The sequence below is a fragment of the Lutra lutra genome, chromosome 13, assembly GCF_902655055.1.
Source record: "Lutra lutra chromosome 13, mLutLut1.2, whole genome shotgun sequence".
NCBI lineage: Eukaryota > Metazoa > Chordata > Mammalia > Carnivora > Mustelidae > Lutra > Lutra lutra.
Window position 1 is genome coordinate 11,694,005 of NC_062290.1, and position 26,073 is coordinate 11,720,077.

Sequence of the window (26,073 nt, forward strand, 5' to 3'; positions counted from 1 at the left end):
GTTTGGGATGGTGGAAAAAAAAAGTTCTAATATCCTCAGATACCACGAACCTCACTTACTAGGTTACTTTTAAGGGTTGCTCCAAAGAAACAGCACAATGGAATGAACCAACACCTTTACTTAAAAAGATCATACAAAGCACCAACAGCTTTCTGAGTGTTTCACTTCACAATGGAGACCCGCTGACTTCCAAATGAAGTTCAAAGTTCAGGTAACACAGACATTGACTTTACTCCTCCTGTTTAGACAGCTTTTCTTGTCTGCAATTTCAGAAACATCATCAATTAAAGAGTAGGCTCGCATATTATTTTCAAAAGTAGTATCACCCAGTCTCCCCTTTGGGAGGGAAGAATGGTCCTCAAATATACTAAACTGAACCCAGTAATGTGGAGTGACCATACAGAAAACTCAGCCCAAGGATTCAGGAAATGGCCAAATCTTAGTCTAATAGTTATTTGGGGGGCACCTGGGTGGCTCAGTCAGTTAAGCGTCCCACTCTTGATTTCAGTTCATGTCATGATCTCAGGGTCGTGAAACAGAGTCCTGAGTCTGATTCTGTGCTCAGAGCAGGGTCTGCTTGAGATTCTCTCTCTCCTTCTCTCTCTACCCTTCCCCCTCCTCGTGTTCTCTCTCTCAGATAAATAAAATCTTTAAAAAAAAGGGGGGGGTTTTGTCACCTTCAAACTGGAATTCTTTCCAAAATGACTAAAAAGTAAAGTTAGCAAAATACCTAAAGAAACTGACCCTTTCATATTGATAATTAAAACTTTGCTGGTGATCAAGATATTTCAGAAACCTCAAAGGCTTTCTCAATTCTAAAAAGTACAACTCCATGTATCGCTGGAATGGTATGACTGGACATATTTTAAAAACAGCTACAGAAACTGCTACTGTCTATTGAGTGTAGTGTGCAGGGCTCTGTGTTTCATTTATTTCACACAAGGAATTTAAGGTAGGAATTTTAACCCATTTTATAGATGAAGAAAGAGTCTTGTCTAAGTCTACCAGTTACTGATCGATAAGCTAAGATTCAAATCCAGGACTGCCAGATTCCAAATCCAATTTTTTACAACTATGCTATTATTTAAATATATAGATAAAAAATGAAGTGTAAGAAGGCAATTCAGACTTGTGGTTTCCTACTCTTCAAATTCAATTTAAAGATGTGCTTTTCCTTACTACTCCTTTACTCCAAAGTTATCACTGGGGCCTATGCACTGCTTGGGAAGGCTGTTTTCTCTGAGCCAACTCATCCATCCCTTATGTCCCAATTTAGTTGCTATTTCCTTAAAAGATTTATTTTGAGGTTCTCGTTTAAGTTAGGCCCCTCTGTTATTATTCCTTCAAAGTATCCTTCTAACTCTTTCAGGCTCCTTTCATATTCTGTGTGTTGGTTTGTTCTACGGGGCCAAGGACGATGTGTGATCTGTGCACCCCACTCCGAGACCTGCACATCCAGGGTCTAGAATTGTATCTGTCATATACAAAAAGGTGCTCTTTTGCTGAATGCACACATGGAATGAAAGAAATTAAGCCACATAGTCAAGGACTTCCATAACCTGACTCTACTATTATCTTTTCAATCACATTTTGCTACTTTGGGTTAATTCACAGTTTCGTGTGGAGGTCCTTGGCTCTGTCTCTGAGACTGTAAATCCTACCCAGCCTTCAATGTTCAGCTCAAAACCCGCCTCCCTTAAGGGCCCTGGCCTAGACACAAAAAGCCTTCCTCCTACGCCTCGTACACTCTCACAGCACTTGCTCACCATGCTTCCAGTCCAGCCTTTATCACCAGCTGCTTTGCAGGGTTAATTCACTGTGCGTGCAGGTGGGTCTAATGTCTCCAACCAGAGCTACACTGTGCAATACAGTAGTCACTAGGCACATATGGCCACTATGTAGAATTTAATTAACATTAAATAAAATTTAAAATTCAGTTCCCCATTCACATTAGCCACATTTCAAGTACGCAAGCATACTAAACAGCACAGACAGGACAATGCCACCACCACAGATACTTCTGTGCCTTGAGTATAAGAACTATGTTCTTCTATACTTCTCATTCCACACTGTGAGGATAGTACCTGTAACATCTCATCAACAGTGAGAGTTCAATAAATATTTTAAACAGTAATAAAAAATTAACTTGGTGGGCAAGAGACTTTTGATAGGACCCTAATTACACCATAAACAGCTATCTTCCACATCAGCATAGGCCTATTTATTAAAGCTACTGCTAGTCCCTTGGTCAAGCCTTCAGCTGTTTTTCCAATAGTATTCTCCAAGAGTCAACCATACAAAATTCGTATGGTATTTTTCAATTTATAAAGTATTTCACATTCACCATCCAGTTGGCTAATATGGTTTTCTGAGGAATACAGAAATTCAGGTTAAATCTAATATTTAGCTAGTGGCAGCTAAGGGCCAGACATTGGGCAAGGTTATTTTCCTGCATTCTCATCAACCTCACTAGTTCAAAAGGAGAATGAAGTTGACAGAGAGTAACCTATCCACATCTACCAGTAATAAAATCCACATCTTAACCAATGTATGTTCGACTCCTCCTGGGTAGGCATTTTTACAGAAACAAAGTCAATATGTTTAATGGAGTAGATGATGTCTAATAAAATTACAATCCATCTTGTGTGTGAAGAAAAAGGAAAACTAAAAGAATGAAAAACTTTTTCCTATAATACTGAAAAGTGTAATTAGGTAACTAACTATTGAGATAAACAATGTCTTCTTTTTTTCTTTTAACCAGAAATACAGCCTATTTATTTTGGAAGTAAGAGGGCTAGATTAGGGGAAGAAGTACAGGCAATCAAAAAAAAAAACAAAAAAAAAACAACCCAAACCATAAGACATTTTTAAAGATGCCGTGTAGTAATATTATTGAAGATATCGTTATTATAGGAAATATATACTACAAAATGGCTGAAAATTAATATTAAACAATGAGTTAAGCTATTTAAACTCTTTGCACCTGTATTATGTATCATTTCAAATTTCAAATGCTCAACTTATTTCAAACTTTTAAATCTATGAATGACCCAAATGTTTATTAATAATATTAAATTATGCACTGATAGAGAGCATGTGAGCTTTCATCATTAAAAATATGATTGGGGCATTAAAGTCCTTTATGAGTTTGAATAAATATGATCCAGAAAAACTGAGATGTATTCCAAACTGTGCTCTCACCCACCAAACCAGTGAACACTCAATCTGTTTCTTCAAATATAAAACACTGATTTTTAAAAAAGATTTATTTATTTGAGAAAGAGAAAGGGGGGGGGTAAGGGGAAGGGGGAAGCAGACTGCCCGCTGAGCAAGGAGCCTGATGCAGGAGCAGGGCTCCATCTCAGGTCCCTGAGATCATGACCTGCGCTGAAACCAAGAGTCAGATACTTAACAGACTGAGCCACCCAGGCGCCTATGATGGGCTTTTTCAATCTACCTTAAAGAAGAGAAACTGCGGGGCGCCTGGGTGGCTCAGTGGGTTAAAGCCTCTGCCTTCGGCTCAGGTCATGATCCCAGGGTCCTGGGATCAAGCCCCACATCAGGCTCTCTGCTCAGCAGGGAGCCTGCTTCCCTTCCTCTCTATCTGCCTGCCTCTCTGCCTACTTGTGATCTCTCTGTCACACAAATAAATAAAATCTTTAAAAAAAAAAAAAAAAGAAGAGAAACTGCGATCCCTGTATTTATTAGGCTTCTAATCTCTGCTACAATTTCTTCAAGAAAAACAACAACAGTGATGAGAAAATAGGCCATTCCCTTAAACAAACTTCTTTTCTTTTTTTGAGGTTGTCTCTTACTTACACTGAAGCTCTCATTTTCGAAAAGGGACTGATGCCTGATATACAAGGCATCAAAGCATTCTTTACAAGACCCAGTACCCACTATGGTTACTGCCAGGAAAACATTCCAAACACTCATTTTAAAAAAGGCAGCAGCGACAAGGGGAAAAGAAGAGGACACTCTCAGAGGCAGGTGTGTTTCGAGGCTAGCAGCGTTTTGTTTTTAATGAGGCACTATTACAGGTCTCCAATTGTGTACCGCAGGGAGCAAGACATCTGAGGTCTTAATTTTTATAAGCACCGCTTTGAAGGAAAAGAACACTTCATTTAGATGTAAGGTTGGTACCTACGGTTTAAAATGCATAAAAAACCATAATTCATGTGTTCCCGTTTAAAAAATAAAATATTAAAAAGAAAACCCTCACGAACAATTAGAGAAAGTGAAAATAATGTAAAACTGGATTCCATGTATCTTTCTTTTGCGGTGAGCGGGGAGAAAAGAGAGGAAGGGAAATTAAACATTCTTGCTTCTCCCTCCTCTTTTGTATACTGTAGACATTTCTTTTAATAGCTTCCTTTTTCACTCGTTACATGAAGGCAAAAGTGTCAAAAAGAATACAGTCTCTACTGGTATCTTCCCGGAGTACTCCTAGTACCATGCAAAGGAAGGAGGGAGCGAGACGCGTGTCAGTCCTGTGGTGTCCTACTTAGAGAGGGCGGCAGCATCTGGATACGAAAAGAGTTAAAACGTTCCCCGTAACTATGAATCAGCTAATACTAAAAAGTGTCAAGGTTTCCTGGGCTTTACACCAGACGCATCCTGTGCCTACGGAAGCTACACTGCTGTGAATGCTCTGTTCACCTTCGAGGCACACTGTTCCATCGGAGTCCCTCCACGATCTTGGGACAAGTGGGGCAAGAGTCAAAAGCAGCCTCAAACTAGCTCCAGCTAGTACACTGGCCCACTGAAGGAAAGATCATCGGTGACCGCCCCCCCACTACCGGTCCAGGATGAACCTCAGAAGAGTTGTGTTTACAAAGCATCTACAGGACCACAACGTGCGTGCCCTTGTACCTTACACGAATGTAGGCTGGGGACACACGCGTGAAGTCCTTCGAGTTCCGTGAAGTCCCAGGGAAGGGGAGCGAAAAAAGTCGCTCCGTTGTGATTTTCCGAGGTCACTTCTGGAGACTCGCGCGCGGGCGCGTTCCGGTAGCGGAAAGCGGGCCTTGCGGCGGCCGAGGACCGTCGGGCCCCGGACCTCGATCGGTCCCCTCCGGCGAGGGGCGCGAGGGCCGGGACATGCCCCCAGAGGTCCGCTCGAGGCTCAGCCCCGCCCCTGCCCGCCCCCGACGACCCCCGCAGGCGGCGGAGGCGGCGGCACCGCCGGCGCGCGACTCACATGTGCGGATTCCTCCTGAAGGCGTTGGTGATGTCCTTCACCACCCGCTGCACCAGCACCGCCACCTCTTCGCTCGTCTCGGCCATGTTGGCGGCGGCCGCGGCGGCTCGGGCGCGCCTCCGGGAGAGCGCCGGGCGGCCGGCGGGAGTTCCGCGGGGGAGCGCGCGCGTGTGCGCCGGTTTGGCCGCGCCCCCGCCCCCGCCCCCGCCCCCGCGGCCGTCGCAGCCGCCGCCGCCGAGCACTTCCGGGTCACGCGCCGGCGGCTGGGGCGTGGCGCCCGCCTCCCACCCGGGCTGAGGCGGACTGGTTGGTCCCCGACGTTTTGCTGGTAGCCGAGGTTCAAAGCGTCCGCGGAGATGCTGCAGATTCCTTTGCAAAGTTACTTGAGGTCGCTGTTTTACACATTTTATTCTAATTTCTGGTTCACTTGGGGCCGAAGAGGGAGGGGTCCTAAAGTCCCTCCTCCGGAGCCAGAGTCGGCGTGAAGCCCACCCCCACCCCGTCCCGGCCGCCCACTCTCAAGTGTTGTGGGAACCGACTTTCCCGGGCTTCTGCAGGAAAGTTTAACTGAAGTGCGGGTCCCCCTGAGCGGTTGGTCCCTGATGCGTGTGGAGAGCCTCTTCGCTCTCTTTGCCCAGGTGCAGGGATGGCGTGGTCCTCCGACGCCGGTCGCGAGGGAGCCCAGTGGGACCGTGTCGGCGACCTCCTCCTGTACCCGCGTGCCAGTTTCGGCCTCTCGGCGAACATTTAAAAAAAAATAATCTTTTTAAAAAGACTTAATGTATTAAAAGAAGAAGAGAAAGGAAAGAAAAGGTGTTTCCCAGGATATGGTAGACGTACTGAAATTTTTAAATTAATTTTCTGTGAGTGTACTTCACTTTGTCCGTCACTTGATGTGCTTTGAAGGTTGCGGGTCAGTTTCGGAGTTAGAAAACCAAGACCCTGACAGAGTTTGCTCTTGATAGCCGTTAACCTCGCTACAACTATTTTTTGTAAGAAAAGCTGGCTTTCCAATTCATTTGGATTTTGAAATGCCTTATGTCAGATTTCCCTTCACCTTTCTGTGATAGAGAAATCTGGGTGCTTTGGGTTCAGTTATCTTTACTTTACTCGTTGAGATCCATCTTTTAAAAACTTTTTAAAAGCAAGTTCATGGTCTGCTTAATGCGAAATAAAGTGGAGCGTTTGAAGGACAGTAGATGATTGTGAATGTAAAAACCATGCACTTGTTGCAAAATTCATAAAGCATTGAATGAGAACTATAAGTGAACTACATTTAGTGGATAGTACTCCCTGTGGGTATTGATATAGGAAAGAACGTTAGGGGTTGAAGCCAATGGCCAAGCGAGAATTCCTGAGCGGATTCTATTAAAGCACCGGGACAGGATCCATGGGCAGAAAGAGGTGCAGTGGGGTCAGGAGAAATGGCCATTACATACTTTCAAATTGAGAGGGGTTAGGGATAGCCTAAGTCTCTAAGGAATTTTGGAAGCAAGATTTCCAGGATGTTGTTGGGGCTAGCTATTGTTGGGACATGGTCGCTTATTACTGTCTAATAAAACTTTAGTCATGAGACCCTTCAAATGTATGTTGGTGGGTCATATGCTTGGAGGGTGATTGCCAACACGTATTTTGGGGGTTTAGAGATAAAGGAAATTTCTAAAGGAATTTTTATATGTTAAAGTAGAGTATCCTGGGGTCGGGGGGTGGGGGGTTGTCAGGCTAGGATTGCCTTTTTTTTTTTTTTTCAAGATTTTATTTATTTATTTGACAGAGACAGACATCACAAGTAGGCAGAGAGGCAGGCAGGGAGCGGGGAGATGCAGGCTCCCCGCTGAGCAGAGCGCCTGCTGTGGGGCTCAATCCCAGGACCCTGAGACCATGACCCGAGCTGAAGGCAGAGGCTTAACCCACTGAGCCACCCCGGCGCCCCTAGGATTGCCTTTGCCCTTAGCAAAGTATTAATATCGAGGCGATTGAGTCCCCCGAAGAATGTCACTCTGCCTGTTTCAAGGAATTGTCAACATTTAATAATTTTTCTTCTGCCTTTGTTTCCAACATCAGTATGTTGATAAAAGTTAGGCCTGTCTGGACATTAGCCTTCTGGTTTTAAAAGAAATGAGCTAGAAGTTTCACGAAATTGTATAAAAGCAAGATGGGACAGGTTTGAATTAGTAAAATTGAACAAACCTTAAGCTCTTGACAAGTTCTCAAATGAGGCAGTGAAGTGAGTGAATGTGTGTTTAGAGTCCAAGGCCAAGCATTACTTCACATATCCTAGTTACTCTTAAGAATGTGATGCCAGTTCTTAAATGGTTTGGGTTACATCTGATAAGCCTTCCTCTTCATTTAAAGCCTTGCATCCTTTCCTAATAAAGGTAGCAAATAACTCCTGACTTCTGGGGGCACCATACTCAAAAATACAATTTTTTTTCAAAGACTTAATCTTAAAAATTAGTGAGATTTTAAAATCTTAAAATATATTTACAGGGAAAAAACCCCAAACTTTATCCTTCAATCCTGAAATAAAATTGGTGATCTAAGAAGATAATTCCTCTGTATGGTTCTGTTTATGCCTTCCCCACCTACACACACCTCGATGCACGTACACCTTCTTTGTACTCATTTGAAAGACATGAATTATATATCTCATGTTTCTTCTAAGAGTTCACAAATGCTTTTACTCAGTTATTAAGGAGCTACTATGTTTACAACTCAAATTTTTTAGAATTGGAGCATATTAGAACTGTGATCTAACCCCCTAAATTTGCAGATAAGGAAGTAGGTTCAAAGAAGTTCAGTATTGAAATTCATGAGACTTAATTATGATATGTATATAAGAATAGGATATGATAAATTTAGCATGATTTGTCGAAGGAATCAAAGATTTTCATTCAGGGATCTGCAAAATAATGAAATATTGTAAATAGCTTAAGTGCCCAATATTGGGAATTTAGTAAATTACAGTAAATCTGTAAGTTGAAATACTATTTAGTCGCTTAAAAGCACATTAAAACTGGAAGAATATGTACCAAATTCTTAGTGGGAGATTTATTTATAGGAGAATTTTACTTTCTAACACAAAGAACAAATTACAATTTTCATAATTTAAAAAGAATTTTTTAAGTATATGTTAATAAAAACAAAGATTGTTAGTTAACTATTTCTTACTCATTTTTTTAGAGATGTATTGAATTTTCTAAAAGATTTTATTTATTTAATTTATTCAGAGAGAGTGCACAAGCAGGGGAAGGCAGAGGAAGAAGGAGAAGCAGGCTCCTTGTTGAGCAGGGAGCCAGATGTGGGAATCAATCCCAGGACACTGGGATCATGGCCTGAGCTGAAGGCAGATGCTTAATGGTCTGAGCCTCCCAGGCTCCCAGAGATGTATTGATTTTTAAGTGACTTTAAGTGACCTCTAATGTATCTGTGAAAATATTTCGACAATCTGCCCTTCCTCCCCACTCATGCTTTTCATATTATAGAAGACTATTTGATGGTGGGGAAAAGATAGATATGTAATGACAAAAAGAAATACCAAAACAGCATACAAGACAACCCTAATTATATATATAAAACAAATTATATGTAATATCAATGTAATCACATATACATCTGTATAATAGACCAGGAGGATATAAAATGAAATGTTAATAGTTGTATCTGTATGATAGAATTACTAGAGATAATTAGACCTATTTATATTCTTTATGTTCTTCTGGGTATTCCAAACTTTCTATAATGAAAAACCTAATATATATGCTGATGGCCTTGCTAGGAAAGAAGACAAGATGATTTTTTTTTAAAAGATTTTATTTATTTATTTGACAGAGATCACAAGTAGGCAGAGAGAGAGAGGAGGAAGAAGACTCCCTGCTGAGCAGAGAGCCTGATGTCGGGCTCGATCCCAGGACCCTGGGATCATGACCTGAACTGAAGGCAGAGGCTTTAACCCACTGAGCCACCCAGGTGCTCTGCCAAGGTGATTTTTTTTTTTTTAAAGATTTTATTTATTTATTTGACAGAGAGAGATCACAAGTAGACGGAGAGGCAGGCAGAGAGAGAGAGAGAGATGGAAGCAGGCTCCCTGCTGAGCTGAGAGCCCGATGCGGGACTCGATCCCAGGACCCTGAGATCATGACCTGAGCCGAAGGCAGCGGCTTAACCCACTGAGCCACCCAGGCGCCCTGCCAAGGTGATTTTAATGACAAACCTAGTATTACTTTTGTGAAGAACCATGGAGAAACTTACAATGTTTCCAGTTTCACTCTGTTATTCTACTTAGATCACTATGATGTGTTGTTTATTTACTCCATTTATTTGAAGTCCATTTCCCATGGTAATGTTACATAAGATAGAGTGTAAATAGTACTAGCTATTATTACAGAAACAACAAACTTCTTCCCACTAAGAAAAAGTAAGTGTTCAATTTTAAATGCTTTGTAATATTACCATTGTAACTATATAGTTATAGTATGCCAAACTTCAATTTTATCACTATCATAAAATTTAAAATCCAAGAACTTATTAACAAATAGCAGGGAAATAATGCTTGTCAAAAAGCTACACTATCAATGTGTTTTTATGAATTCTTAAAAGTTAACAGAAGTAGTAATCATTTTTAAAGTTTTTATTATATTGAATACCACTTCAAAAAATGGAATAGAAATTAATAAATGAATTTTAAATAACATGTGCATTAAACTTAGGAGAGTTTTGGTATACCCTTTGCCTTGGTGTATGGGTTTATTTTCCCCAAAACAAAACTTCATAGACAATCAAGTACTACTTTTTTAAAAGTTACAAAACCATGAGTACAAATGCCATCTATTCTTCCACTTAGTTGTTATTGCTAGCCCTTCATTATTCTAATTGTTGAGATAAACAGGAGAAGATGCATATGATCTCATCTTTAAACTATGAAGCACTATATAAATTATGACTTATTTCTGTGGATAAAGAAAGCCTCATTATGAGTAATGAGTAAAACATTATGAGTAAAACAATAGTAAACCAAGACTAACAATACTATCAATATGAAAATCTAAAACAGTTTAAAGAAAATTATTATACTGCAATTGTAGTCTCCTAGTTAAAACGTGAATTTTTTTTAACCTGACAAGTTTGATAATTGTTATCAAGAAGCTAATCATGAAGATGACTTTAAATGACCAGTTAATGCTGATGTTAGGATCCCTGAGGATACAGAAGTGAGGATACTAGTTGAATAATAAGGTTTTTGTTGCTGAGTAAGTGATATTTTTCTTGACATTTGATAGTTTGAAAATGTCATCCTTTTGCTTTGCCCTCTTCTTCCTTCCTACCACAGAGGCCCAAGAGACCTATGATGTAATCTTCAGAAAAGAACAGAAGAAAACGTCTGAGAGAAACACAGAGAAAAAGAGCCAGTCCAGGACCTGCATGCGGAAACAGCTGGGGAGATAGGTATGCTTCCATGCTGCGATAACTGTTTCTCATGTATTGAAGATGTCAGATTGTTGTAGGAATTTTCTTGGTAATATGCCTTCCATTGGACGATGAAATGAAGAAGTTCCCAATTATGAATACATTCTTAGGGCTCTTTTCTGCTTTACATTTTATTTATTTTTTAGTATAAATATCACAACAATAAAAACCATAGAGTTAGGTTAAAAAATCATAACTAAACATTTAGAAAGTTAGTAAAAGTTTCATTTTGATTACAGAAGAGGTTGAGTCTGAGACTTCTTCAGTAATTGCCTAAAAGTAAGACAAAGCTGTACCTCCCTTTCTTTCATCTCACTTTAATTTTTCAGCTCAGAAATTTTATCACAAAAATTTACATTATTTCTCCTTTTTGTCCTGTTTGCATGTTTTAAGGCAGTGGTGAGACTCGTCAAAATTAACGTTAGGTCAAAATCACCCATAGGAAATGCTGAGCCTTCTTTGTTAAATATTGAACTATGCTCTAACTTACAATACAACATTTATAGAGAAGTAGATTCCCATAGTCTTAGTTTTAAGAAAATGCCAACAGTAACTCCCCAATTTGTCCTGACTTTAAGCACTTTAATTTCTATGGTAGGTCTCCCAAATCACCATCGGTGTGCAAAAAGGACAGTGTGAAAGATGGAATACTGGGTTTATAGAAGGAGAAGGCCAAATACCGCTCTTGAGAAGATGAGAGTCCAAGCGTTGTACTAATTTATTCCACGAACTTTAGTGTTACAGTGTATAAGACATTGTGCAACTGTAGGATATACAATGGTGAAGAAAGCAGATATCATTCTTGCCTTCTTATGGGACTTATAGTGTGATGGAAGAGATACACAGTATTCAAATAAACAGACAATATGTAACAGCAGATTGTAACACATGGCACAAAAAGGAAAAAGAAAGTAAGGTGATAGATGATAACAGTGTGGCGGTAAGGACAGGGCTTTAGACAGGGTGGTCAGGAAGTCTGTTCTGGGTGGTGACATTTAAGCTGAGACATGAAAGATGAGAAGGAACCAGCCCTATGAAAAGCTGGAAAAGAGCCTCACCAGCAGTGGAAACAATGTGTGTGAAGGTTCTAAGAAAGGAGCCTACATGGAATGTATCAGGAATTGAAGGAAGGCAAGCTAGTAACTTTTACTGACCTGACAGTGGTAGTAAAGTGATTTCAATCTTTCTGTTACCTGAACGTCAACTATGAGTATGATTGCGTAGCTCCAGTTTTTCTCCCTTTCTGTATCCTTTGTGTTTTTATTGCACTACGCTGGGCAGTTCACCATGACAGCTGCTGTTGCGTGGCTGTCTGGGATCCCATGGCTCAGGTATTCAGTCTTGGGAGCCCAGCGGCAAGCCTAGAACTATTTCTCAAAAGGGCAATCTTCATCAGTGGAAGAGGAATAGGCTTTTTTCCCTAAACTCTAAGGGTATTGCCATGATTTTTCCCCCTACCATTGGGTCTTCTTGGTCATGTGGCCCAAGATCAGCTTGCCTGGAAGCTCTGGGCTCCATTGAAAACTATGAGTTACTCAATAAATTACTCAAACTAGAACATTCAAATAGAGTATTTGTTGCCTCCTGAATCCAAAGTGACCCATATGTCTCTTTCTCAGTGGTGGAGTATACAACGTGAAACAACTTGGCGTTGACTTTGGTGAAAAAAATTTTGTGATGTGCCCCAGATGGCTGAAATTTTAGCAACTTCACTATGATAGCAGTCCCCTGAATGTTTTAAGGGTTTATTTTCCATTCTCTGTCTTATATGTTTTTACCAAAGACTGTAGAATATTTACTACTCACTAATCATGAAGTCAAATACCTCAAAGGAAAGAAAGACTAAGACTATCATTGTATATTCATAGACTCTTGTATTTTTTTTCTTGTTGCATATGTCAGATGTAATTAACGGCTGTCTTATTGGTTCAGTATCTTTATCCTACAGAATATCAGCTTCACAAGGGTTAGAACACTGTTTATCCTGTGTGGTGCAGTACCCCTGTATGTTGCCTTGCATATAGTGGGGCTCTAAATCAGTACTTAAATGAATGAATAGAAGGATGGGGAAAATAGGAGAGGATGGAATAGCCAACACAGAGTACTGATGCAATAAAGTGGTGGATGAAGTCATGCAGGAATTTAATCAGAGGCTTATTCACGAGAAAACTTGAGGCCATATATTTTTTTAAGATTTTATTTGTTTATTTGACAGAGAGAGAGAGATCACAAGTAGGCAGAGAGGCAGACGGGGGGTGGGGTTGGGGGGGAAGCAGGCTCCCCGCTGAGCAGAGAGCCTAATGCTGGGCTGTATCCCAGGACCCTGAGATCATGATCTGAGCCAAAGGCAGAAGCTTAACCCGCTGAGCCACCAGGCACCCCTTGAGGCCATATTTTTGTGGTTGAAATGTCTCTGAAAGGCCATAAGGAGCCATTGAAGGGGTTTATGGTTCTTTGATGACATCCACTCATTCTTCAAGAGTGCTTTCCTTACTTTATACTTGGTTTAGTTATCCATACATATGTAAATTAGCACACATATTTGTACATACACATCAGTGAGAGAATCCATTTCATTTTTATTTTCCTAGCACCTGGCATATTACCTGACCATAATAAGCCCTTCAACATTTGTTAAATGATTAAAGGCCCAGTTAAAGTGCTGCTTCTGCTATGAAACCTTCGTTGATCACCCAGCCAGAAATGCTCTCCTCTATTCTTAAACTCAACTCCATTGTACTCTGTGTAGTCTTTGCTTTTCTATATTGCCTTGTTTTATGGGATTGTAAGCTTCATTTTTGTATCCAAACAACATAGTGCAGTTTCTTACATGAAGTAGGCATTAAGTATATATTTATTGAATGGAGAAAAGAAAATACGTTTGCTCTTTTATTGTTAATGTTATGGGTAGCAAAAGAATTATGCGATGAAAATCATAACTCTTAAAATTTACCATTCAGTTGTTGTGATTTCAATAGATTTATTTTATTCTATTATGTTATTTTCACAAATTGTGTGGGTGTGGATGGACTTTTGAAAAGAAAAGACTTTTGGAAAAAGTTATAAATATGTAAGGCTTTTCTAAAAGCCATTTTTAACAGATACCAGATTTTTTTTTGACAAATACCAGAAAGTTAATATAGTTAAAAGGTCATACAGCCATCACCACTGTGTGATCCAGAACATTTTCCTCACCAAATCAGGTTCTGGTGTTAGGTTTTCACTTCAGATTCTGTGGGGTGTTTTTGTTTGTTTATTTTCTTTCCTTTTAGCATGCCATGTAATCTTTTGTTGAAAACTGGACATGGTCAAGGGATAATTGAAACAGAGGGAAATAGGCCTTAAATGAGAGGTTTCATCTTAATATGGTTAGGAGCTGGGCTGTATGTCATGTTACGGCTGTAGCTGCCAAGGATTCAGTTTCCTCAGGTGTACTTTTATTTTCTTCTCCCCTGTTGTCTTAGGTTTCCCTAAGAATTCCTTCTTAAATAGAATCTGTGTCTTCCCACTCTTGCATTTATAACCCACTGTTATCATACTGGAGTCCTGTTGATATAGTGCTAAGCTGTTGTGGGAGAGGAGTTATTTCATATTTATTTATTTCATAATTATACGAGTCCTTGGGGTGTGACTTCCAGAAGTACTCCTTAGTTTTTTGCTTTTTTTCCTGTTAGGTTAAATGGGAGAGGGGCTGGAGTTGGCTAACTGCCCTTCCCTAGGTGATACAGGGGTCTAGTAACATCATTTTACTTGGAGCACTGGGCTTTACTACAGAGAATGCTTTGGGTGTATTTAAAAATGGTTACTTAACCCCTCCCTGTGACTAAAATGGGCAGGTATTTTGGGGGTCATTATCATGAGAATTTGGTAGGGTTCCTTGAGGTAAAATTCATTTGGGTTCTCCTAAGATTGGGTCCTCAAGGAGTTTCTCAGTCACGCTCAGCTTCCAACCATTTGTCAAGTTTATCACTGAAGTATTCATAGCAGATTAAGACTCCAGCATCTTTTGCTCTAGGTAATCTGATCTCAGCTGTGCTTCTCTGTGTTTGACTGTCTATCAGATTTCTGGGTGACAGTCTGCCCTGTGATCTTAATTCTCTGATGGGTCTAAGAAAAGGCTTTTGGTTTCAATTTGTTCATCTTTCATCTTGTTGTAAAGATGGGAGTGATGACTTCCAAGCTCTTTTGTTGGAACTGAAACCAGAAGTCTTCCAAACTTCTTTTTAAAGTGCTAAATAGAAGGTATTTTAGACTTTGTGAGGTTGTATGGTCTTTGTTCCAGTTATTAAACATTACTGTTGTAGCTTGAAAGTAGCCATAGACAATAGACAAATGAATGGGAATCTGTGTATTGTTTTGCTGTTATTTTACCTATTTCTGCTCTAATCTTTACTTCCTTCTGATTATTTTGATTTAACTTTCTCCACTTTTTATAATTTTTTTAATATGGAAGTTTAGGTTATTGATGAGTTTTTTAATATATATTGGTATTTATGCTATATGTTTTCCTCTAAGCACCGTTTTAACTGGATCCCCTAAGTTTTCAGCATGTTCTGTTTTCATTTGCATTCATCTCAGGGTATTTTCTAATTTCCCTTTTCTTTGATCTGTTGGTTATTTAAGAGTGTGTTGTTTAACTTCTTCATATTTGTGGACTTTTCCAGTTTCTGCTACTTATGTTTTATGTCATTACATTCAGTAACATTCTGTTACTGATGTCTTGTTACAGAGAACATGCTTTATATGATTTTCATATTATTAACTTTATCGAGACCTCTTTTGTGGAGTAATATAATGATCTATCATGGAGAATGTTCCTTGTACTCTTGAGAAAAATATGTATTGTGTGGCTGTTAGGTAAAGTGTTCTATAGGTATCTATTGGGTCCAGTTGATTTGTAGTGTTAATTCAAGTGTTCTGTTTATTTGTTGATCCTCTTTCTAGTCATTCTTTTTAAAATTTTTTAAGATTTTATTTTTTAAAATAGTCTCTACACTCAACCTGGGGCTCAAACTTATAACACCGAGATCATGAATCACATGCTCCACCGACTGGTTGTTCTTTTAATTATTTAAAGTGGGATGTTGGGGATGCCGGGGTGGTGCAGTCGGTTGAGCGTCCAGCTCTTGGTTTCAGCTCAGCTGGTGATCTCAGGGTCCTGAGATTGAGCCCTGTGCCAGACTCTGTGCTTAGCTTAGAGAATGCTTGAGATTCTGTCTCCCTTTCCCTCTGCCCCTTCCCCATACACATGCACTCTCTCTATAAAATAGATCTTTAAAAAAAATAAAATGGGATGTTGAATTCTTCAACTATTATTGTCATTTTCTTTTAATTCTGTCAGTTTTTGCCCCGTGTATTTTGGGGCTTTGTTGATAGGTGCATATATGTTTATAATTGTTATATCTTTTTGAGGGTCAGTCCTTTTATCATTGTAAAATATCTTTGTCTCTAGTAACAAACTTTGTCTTAAAGTCTGTTTTTTCTTGATATTAGTGTAGCCACTCTAGTTCTCTTTTCCACACCCTTTGTGTCATGTATCATTTCCCATCCTTTTCCTTTCAACTTATGTCTTTGAATCTAGAGTGTGTGTCTTGTATATAGACAGTATAGAATTGGGTTGTGTTTTTTTTTTTAAGATTTTATTTATTTATTTGACAGAGAGAGACATCACAAGTAGGCAGAGAGGCAGGCAGAAAGAGAGGGGGAAGCAGGCTCCCCACCAAGCAGAGAGCCCGATGCCGGGCTCGATCCCAGGACCCTGAGATCATGACCCGAGCCAAAGGCAGAGGCTTTAACCCACTGAGCCATCCAGGAGCCCCTGGGTTGTGTTTTTTTAAAATAAAATCCATTCTTCCAGTCTCTACCTTTTAGTTGGTGATAATAGTCAGTTTACATTAATGTAATTACTGATAAAGAATGATTTGTATCTGCATTTTTCTATTTTTTTCTATGTCTTACATCCTTTTATTCCCGTTCCTCCATTATTGCCTTCTTTTGTATTAAATACATATGATTTACCTTTTAATTAGCTATCTTTTTTTTAGTGTATTTGTTTTGAGTTTTATTTTTGTTGAGTTTCTTAGGGATTACAATTAAAATCTTGCCTTATAACAATATAATTCAAAGTAAAAACAATTATAGTAGGGTACAAAAACTTTGCTGTTATATATTTTCACTCCTCCTTCCTTCTTTGTGCTGTTACTATCATACATATTTTATCTCTATATATTGTATGCCCATCAACACTGATTATAATCATTCCTTTATGCAGTTGTTTTTAAAATCAGATAGGAGATATTTAAAAAAGAGTTCCAAATTTAAAATATATTTATACTGATTTTACATTTTCCCATACTGTTTTTACATTTAGTTGTCTTTACTGGTGCTCTTTATTTCTTCATGTGGATTTGAGTTACTGTCTAGTGTGTTTTCATTTCAACCTAAAAGGACTCCCTTTAATATTTCTTGTATGGCAGGTCTGCTTGTGACAAATTGTTTTTATAATGCTTCAAATACCTCATAACAGCGTATTCCTAATTCTTTCCTCCTGCCCCATTTACCATTGCTGTTATTCATTTCACTTACCTAAACATGATAATCATCTAATATACTGTTGCTATTATTTTATTGAACAAACTGTTAATCTGTTAGATCAAATAAGAATAAGAAAGATAAAAGATTTTACTCTCATTTGTGACTTTTCCAAGTCTGCTGCTTTATGTAGATCTGAATTTCTGACCTGTGTCATTTTTCTTCTCTCTGAAGAACTTCTTTTTTTTTTTTTTTAAAGATTTTATTTATTTATTTGACAGAGAGAGATCACAAGTAGACGGAGAGGCAGGCAGAGAGAGAGAGAGAGGGAAGCAGGCTTCTTTCTGAGCAGAGAGCCCGATGTGGGACTCGATCCCAGGACCCTGAGATCATGACCTGAGCCGAAGGCAGCGGCTTAACCCACTGAGCCACCCAGGCGCCCCTGAAGAACTTCTTTTAACTTGACAAATCCCCTCAATATATGTTTATCTAAGAAAGTCTTTACTTCTCCTTCACTTTTGAAGGGTACTTTGACTGAACACAGAATTCTAGATTGGTATTGTTGTCCCCGTCCTCCCCCACCCCCCGCCAACACTAAATATTTTACTCTACTCTTTTTTTTTTAAGATTTTATTTATTTATTTGACAGACAGAGATCACAAGTAGGCAGAGAGGCAGGCAGAGAGGGAGAGGGGAAAACAGGCTCCCTGCTGAGCAGAGAGCCTGATGCGGGGCTCGAACCCAGGACCCTGAGATCATGACCCGAGCCGAAGGCAGAGGCTTAACCCACTGAGCCTCTTTCACTCTACTCTTATCTTTCTTGTGTGGTTTCTGAAGAATAGTCTGATATAATACTTATCCTTGCTCCTCTACAGGTAGGGTGGGTCTTGTCCTCTGGCTTCTTCTTCTTCTTCCTTTTTTTTTTTTTTTAAGGATTCTTATTTATTTATTTGACAGAGAGATAAAGCGAGAGAGAGAGAACACAAGCAAGGGGAGTGGGAGAGGGAGAAGCAGGCTTCCTGCTGATCAGGGAGCCTGATGCGGGGCAGGATCCCAGGATGCTGGGATCATGGCCTGAGCCAAAGGCAGACACTTAACCTCTGAGCCACCCAGGTGCCCTTGTCCTCTGGCTTCTTTCAGGACGTAGTCATTGTCTTTGATTTTCTACAGTTTGAATATGATATACCAAGATATAGTTTTGTTTTGTTTTGTTTTGTTTTGTTTTGGGTATTTATCTTGCTTAGTGTTCTCTGAGCCTCCTGGATCTGTGGCTTGCTATCTGTCATTAATTTTGAAAAAATTTTGGCCATCGTTACTTCAAACCTATCTTCTGTTGTTCCTTTCACTCTTTCTTCCCTTTCTGATATCCCCATTATGTGAATGTTATACCTTTTGTAATTGTCTTGCAGATCTACTATAACAGTCCAACATTTTGAAATGTCAAAAAAAAAAAAACACCCACTTTTTCTCATGAATAAGGGAAATAAAAAGCTCGATTCAGGAACCTCAGTTCAACTTCTTGTGCTTATCCATTCATTCTTTCATTCATTCAACATGTATTTTTATTGACTATCTACTTTATGTTAGTTCTCTGAGTGGCTTTATTTAATGTCATGGTCTTGTATGCATTATGTTCCCTTGAGTATTTCTCAGCAGTGACAACTTCATCACCTTGGTGATAAATGGGGAATTAATAATTCCATCTTTCGTTGCTCATTTCCAGGACTTAACAGAAATCATTTGGAAGAAAAAACATGTAAAAGTCTGCAATGGCATTTTCAGCTTTCCTGTTGAAGGAGATAGATGTAGAATTGATGATATTACTAATTACTATTATTGCATTTTGCTTTTGAAGGAGAAGTGACTATGTGGTCATCTAAATCCATCAACAAATAAAAAGTAAGAAGGACTATGCATCCAGTGCAGGTTACACACAGTTTTGGTTGTGGTGAAGAAATCCAGTAAAGGTGAAATATGTTTGTATATTCTGATGATTTACCATTAAAAGAACCAGTTTAAAAGAAGAATATGAACACCACCACAGATGGCTTAATTTTACCCCTTGAACATAGTTCTTTATGCCATATGGAGAATCATGCACGAAAAAGCAGCTCAGTCTTCAGTCTGGAAGAGTCCTAGCAAAGGGGAAGTCTTAATAGGAACAATATGTATTAATAAAGAACACAAACACATAACTGCTAAATATTTTGACTTACATTTTTGGCTTCGTATTGCAACACTGATAAAGCTCTTATTATCTGTGGATATCCCTCCATTCAGAGGGGTTAAGAAATAGTGTGCCTAAGGATGGTTCTCCCTATAGCCAGGAAAAGGTAGATTACCTTTCTAGTGTTGCATTTATTTTTTTTATTTTTTAAAAGATTTTATTTATTTGACAGAGATCACAAGTAGGCAGAGAGGCAGGCAGAGAGAGAGAGGGAGGAAGCAGATTCCCTGCTGAGCAGAGAGCCTGATGCAGGGCTCGATCCCAGGACCCTGAAATCATGACCTGAGCCGAAGGCAAAGGCTTAACCCACTGAGCCACCCAGGAGCCCCTAGCATTGCATTTAAAAAAAAAAAAAAATGTGTACAAATTCTAGAATATCTTGCTTTATGTAATAGAATATCTCTGAAAAGGTTGTACTTAACTTAGCTTTTACATGATGAAACATCTTAAATATACTGTGGGAGAACTGAAAACAACCTGTAATGAGCCCTTTTGTAGTCTATGGAATTACTAATTTTTTTTTCCTGTGGGCTTTATTTTTTTTAACTTCTAGAAGAAAATAGGAAAAAAGCTCATTGACATTGGTCTTGGCAATGCTTTTTCTCAATATGACACCCAAAGCACAAGTAACAAAAGCAAAAATAAACTAGTGGGACTAAAAAGGAAACAATGAACAAAACGAAAAGACAACTTACAAAACGGGAGAAAATATTTGTAAACCACAAATTGGATAAGGGATTAATATCTAAAAAATATAAGGAATTCATACAATATAATAGCAAAACAAAACAATTTTAAAAATGGGCAAAGGACCTGAATAGATATTTTTCCAAAAGAAGATATTCAATGGGTGCATGAAAAGGTACTGAGCTTCACTAATAGGGAAATGCAAATCAAAACCACAATGAGATATCACTCTCATCTATTAGAATGGCTGTTATTAAAAAGATGTGATAAGTGTGAAGAGGGTATAGAGAAAAGGGAACTCTTGTACACTGTTGGTAGGAATTTAAATTTGTACAGCCACTATGAAAACAGTATGGAGGTTCCTTAAAAAATTAAAAATAAAACTACTATATGACCAGCAATTCCATTTCTGAGTATATATCCAAACCACTTTCTCAAAGAGACATCCGTACCCCTATGTTTATTGCAGCATTATTTACAATAGTCAAAACATGGAAACAACCTAAATGTCCACTGACAGATGAATGAATAAAATATGGCATATATATATGGAACATCCTAGAAACAGAATAGATTGTTGGTTGCTAGGAGTGGGGGAAATGGGTGAAGGCGGTCAAAGGTACAGACTTTCAGTTCTAAGATACGTAAGTTCTGGAGAGGTAACATGAAGCATGCATGGTGACGATAGTTAAATTTGAGAGTAGATTTTAAAAGTCATTATACATACACACACACAAGTTGTAACTATATAAGGTAATGAACATGTTAACTAACTTTATCATGGTAATCATTTTATGATATATACAAATAATTATATTGTACACCTCAAACTTACCCAATATTATATGTGAATTGTGTCTCAATAAAGCCAGAAAAAAGATATATAAAAGCACACAAAGCAAACAAAAACAAAGGCTACTATATACTCCACTTCCATTGTCAGGCTTATTCCCTATAAGTATCAATTTTAGACTGTCTGTTGATACCCTCCTCCCACAAGAATGATTCCTCATATATATCACCTTTATTTCTGGCTTTTCTTCCTGATATATTATAGTGTTTTTACATCTTTTTTTAAAGATTATTTATTTATTTATTTGACAGAGATCACAAGTAGGCAGATAGACAGGCGGGGGCAGGGGAGCAGGCTCCCCGCTGAGCAGAGAGCCTGGTGGGGATCTCGATCTCAGGACCCTGAGATCATGACCTGAGGCAAAGGCAGAGGCTTAACCCACTGAGCCACACAGGCACCCCATGTTTTTATATATCTTAATGTCAGGTTTCTCCTCCTCCCTCTTCTCTCTCTCCATACGTAGAACACACATTAAAAGTCTGAAATGATTCATGTACTCCAAAATATTTCTGGGTATTGTAGGGTAGATAATTAGTTTTTTGCCTTTTCTCTGTGTTCTCTAATATTTCAATAATGTTTAGGTATTATATAATAATAATAAACATAATTACATTGAAATGTCAAGGATATTGATGGAAACATTTGAAAGGTTATTTTCAATACTTGCCTTCCGTATTGGGCAGAATTCTTAGCATATTTCCCCTTTTCTCGATGATGTTGATTACACAGTTCATACCTCCAGGCCAAGCCTCCTGCTAACCTGTACAGAGCTTCCAAAGTGATTTTTCTAGTACCCCAAAATGGCTGGCAATTCTATACTTAACAGCTTTCAGTCACACTTCATCACCCATTTAAGAAAAATCCAAATTCTTGCTCATGACTGAAGGCTTCCTCTAGCCTGACGCAACCTACCATTTCTGGACTTAATTCCCAACGTTAGACTGTGCCAGGATTGCAAAGAGGATTGAGAAGTGGATCTTATAACCTTGAGGTGTTCAGGGATTGTGAACTGGTGCTTAGCTTAGTGGCTGTTAATGGTCTGGTTAGTGCATAAAGCCAGAACCACCATGACATTTCAGAATCCCAAGTAATTATGTCCAGTGAACAAACATGATTTGGTCAAAATAGGGAAGCCTTCATTTGCCCTGGGAAGAGGCGATAGCTGTTAGGAAAATAAGAAGAGGAGACTCTGCTGGTAGTAATACCACTTCTACATCTGCAGGTGGTATGATGAATAATTGTAACTCAGATCGTGTGGGGTTTTTGAGTCTACACAGGCTTTTATGCAAAAATACCATCTCTTACCCATCTATTTTACTTAGCCCTCAAAACTGCTTGCTGAAATCTTACTGGTATCTTCAACTCACATGTAAGGAATGAAACTCAAAGAAATGAAATTGCTGCTTCAAGATTACACAGCATATTTGAGTCAGACCTCACTCTGCCTCCGAATTCTGTGATCACCATGGATAGAACCTCAAGGTTTACTCTCTGATCCAAGATCAAGGAAGTAGATAAAAGAAAGATTCCAGGTTCTAGAACTGGGTCTTTCCTGGGCCACCATGAAGCAGCCTCTTGGAACTATCTGTGCTCCTTATTATGACAAAACCACAGCAAGGGATTGTTACTGTGTTTACCTTGTACCTAGCACTGTGCTAAATGCTTTACATATATTGCTACATTTAATCTTGGCAACCCTATGAAATGGCTGCTTTATTTTTCTCCATTATCTGAATGAGAAAAGTATGGCTTAGCTGAGTGGCTTAACCCAAAGCCGCACAATGAGTTAGTGGCAGAGCCGAACCTGAACCCAGGTCAGCTTCTTGACAGAGCCCATGTTCTTCTGTTGAGCTTCACAACCCACTGCATGCCTTCGTCTAACAAAATGGTTAGAAGTCAGGTTTTTTTAGTCTGGGATAGCCATTTCTAGGATTTTGGATGTCACACGTCAGTTTTTTACAGCGGTCCTCTTCTCTTTTTGGCTCAAAGCCATACTGATTAAATGAAACAGTATGATGACAACTTGTTTCTTCTGTGATTCTCCTCATTTCCTCAACCTTATATTCTTTGCACTCAAATATTAGCAATCTACTGAAATTGTTTTAAATCTGTTATCATTTAACTTTAGTATAAAATCCTAGGAAATGACTTTATTGTAAAAAGAGCAGCAGAGTAGAATCAATGCCAAAATAAAAATCTGAAAATCTGATTTCCAGTTCTAATTCTGTCCCTTTCTAGCTACCTTTGCTTGGTCAAGCCTTTTCAACTGATTTGAAGTATCTGTTAATGTTCAGTAGTCAGTAACAATGTCCTGTGTGCCTCCCCTTACAGAACACATGGAAGATTAAACCAGTCTAAGTCAATAATTCAGTAAAAACCAATAAGACAGCCCTAAACACCTGTGCCCTGAATTCTCTCACTTTTAAATTAATTTCTAAGAAAATCCTCAGAGTAATGTGTAAGAATATTTTAAGAACTTCATTGGTTTGTCTCTGGAAAATTAAGCCTAATTGATTTTTGATTTTCAGGTTTTGATTTCAAATAGAGGATAGTTTTTCTTTAAATAGCAGTAATGTACCAATCTCTTTATATAAAAAGTGGATATTTAAGACATACTTAGGGAAATGATTCTTGAACATCTTTCCCTTCCTTTCAATTCAGTCTATGAATTGTAATTATGACTGTTAAGTAAGTGTATACTCTTTAGCTGTTATGAGAGCCTTGGTTCCTGATTTCAGTACCAATACACATTTTGAGAAAAAGCCATGAATATTTTCCTTCTTCAGTCTCCCCCACAGTTCTTTATTCAGTTCTGAATAGTATCCATGTTTCTTGCCATGACAGATTATACCTAGAATCACTTTGAACTTGACGAGAGCAAGCAGAAAATTAGTGAAATGGAGCTGACCCCTTGCTTCTGAATGATCGAGCCAACACAACGTTCACCTTTCCTGGTAAGTACTTTTGCCCTACGCCTCAATTTTTTCTTCCTGATTTTGATTTTCTCCTACTTCTCATGGGCTGGGAGAATTTCTTTACATGTTGGCCTGAAATCTTGATTTGGTGGTGATTGCTTTGGATGTAGTACCTGTGAGTGAGCATGATATCATCCACCGGGAGCAAACGTGAGAGAGAAGAATGCCGTCAGTAGGACAATCTCCTGCATGGAAGACCTCATTTATCTTGTCAACTTTAATGCACTGCGCCAGTAATTGTCTTGTTGGTATTTAAAGATTTTCATTAGCTAAATATATAATTATATACATAAATGAAGTCTGACAGTTACTATAAAGTCAAAAGGCTTAGATCCTCAGAAAAAATGAGTGGACATGCCTGATCTCAGATTGGGAAGTCTTTCTAATCATGTCACCCAAAACAGAAAACATAAAGAAATAAGACTGACTAGATTATAGATCTATAATTACTACATTAAGTTTGAAAAACAAAGGAAAAGTCTTGGGAATTTATATGACACATAATCAATATTTTTAGTATATAAATAGCTCATATATCAATAAACAGATGTTGAACAACCCAATAATTGTCCAATGAACATGTTAGGTGTTATTGTTCAAAGGGAAATATTTTTTTAAATGAAGGAAAAGTATTGTTCCGTTAGTGTAATAAAATATATTTAATTAGTAACTAAAATTGAAATGTTGGAAAGTGAGGAAGGATGGGGAGAGATTGAAGCATGCTTATTGTTGGAGTTCAAATTAATGAATCTGATGGCCCAACCAGAATAAACTGTGTAAGTACCATGCTCAATGGCATCAGATATTCCTTAAATTAATGGTATAGAAAACCTATAAGAAAACAAGTCAGAGAGTAACTGGAACTGAAACTAGGTGTAATCCAACTTGTTCTACCTTAACGGAAGGTCTGGAGACAAGTTTGGGAGATCTGGAGCACAGATTATAATATGAAATTACAACAGGGTGGTCTTGGGTTGTCAGTACAATATAAGAATCTTCTTATTGTAGAGGGCACGGATTGCATGGAGCACTGGGTGTGGTGCAAAAATAATGAATACTGTTATGCTGAAAAAAATAAAAAAATTTAAAAAAAAAAAAAAAAAGAATCTTCTTGGGAGCTGCAGCCCTATGGATTCTCCTGCTAATGTTGCTGTGGTTAGTGCAAATAATGAGTGTTTTGTGGATTCATATTGTCCCCCGTCCTGCTGAGTAGTCACTGTGCTTGGATGAAACGTATGGAGTTGGTATCATAGAGTGAATTCTCCTAAAGAGGTGGGTTTTGTAACCTAATTTGAGATGTAATGATGTCAGCCTATCAGCCTTTCCTTTTCCTTTCTTCTTCTTTTCCTTTTTTTCCCTGCCACCAAGAAGAGTTGAGACTTCCCAAAGGAGTTAAAAAGGTAGCAGAACATAAGAGAAAATGTTAATGCAGTTTAGTAGTCAAATAAATGCATTGTTAATTAATAGCTTTTCATCAAATTGTCAAAGAGTTTTTTAATTTTAATATTCAGTATTCTTGGATACTATTGATTGCCTACGAAGAGCCACCCCACTTCAACTTCTTCCTTACTGGCAGAAAGCTCATGCTTACTCTAGGGTAAAATCCAGACTGGTTTAAGACTTAGCTGTCACTATTACTCTTCCTGGCAGTTCCATGCTCCTTATCAGTGACTAGTTTAGGAGAGGGCATGTCACCCATTTCCCAGCCAATGAGACCTGAAGGCAGCCTCCGATAAGGCTTCTGGGAGAGATTTCCTCATTTGAGGAGGGGGACACCAGGGAATATGACTCATTTCTGCCTCTGGTTATGGTCTTGCTGGGATGTTTATCCTAGAACTGCTTCAGATATTTTGTAATCCTGAAGGGAGTCAGCCTGAGGGCAAATTCGAAGAATGACATTATTAAGACATTTCATCAATAATCCTGAAAACTGCTCTACCATTGGTCCTTTGTTAAATGAGATATTTCCCCATATTAACTAGTTTCCATTAGGCTTTCTTTTCCTCTTGACAGAATGAAATCTGATATATATACCATATGAACTTAAGAACTTCAGTTCACTGCTGATGGAGAATCAATTCATTTAGTATTTTCACAGGAAAATTTCATGAAACATATAAAAAGATTTTGATCT

At 38.6% G+C, this 26,073-nt stretch overlaps 2 protein-coding genes across 4 annotated transcripts in view; one reads left to right on the forward strand and one right to left on the reverse strand.

Annotated features, from left to right (window-relative positions):
• The window catches only part of PTAR1 (protein prenyltransferase alpha subunit repeat containing 1), a 61,490-nt gene extending 56,104 nt beyond the window's left edge, over positions 1 to 5,386 (reverse strand). Inside the window, exon 1 of one of the 2 annotated variants that reach the window (XR_007122135.1) lies at positions 5,201 to 5,386. Coding sequence is in view for 1 of the 2 variants with exons in the window: in XM_047698777.1 (XP_047554733.1) it covers positions 5,201 to 5,286 (86 nt within the window). In the remaining variant the exon portion in view is untranslated. The remainder of the gene's footprint in view (positions 1 to 5,200) is intronic. The other variant, XM_047698777.1, reaches the window with a different exon arrangement.
• Positions 5,387 to 5,481: 95 nt separating this feature from the next.
• The window catches only part of CFAP95 (cilia and flagella associated protein 95), a 185,923-nt gene continuing 165,331 nt past the window's right edge, over positions 5,482 to 26,073 (forward strand). For both annotated transcript variants that reach the window (XM_047701185.1, XM_047701184.1), the window contains exons 1-3: positions 5,482 to 5,588; positions 10,530 to 10,645; positions 23,809 to 23,918. Coding sequence is in view for 1 of the 2 variants with exons in the window: in XM_047701184.1 (XP_047557140.1) it covers positions 23,886 to 23,918 (33 nt within the window). In the remaining variant the exon portion in view is untranslated. The remainder of the gene's footprint in view (positions 5,589 to 10,529; positions 10,646 to 23,808; positions 23,919 to 26,073) is intronic.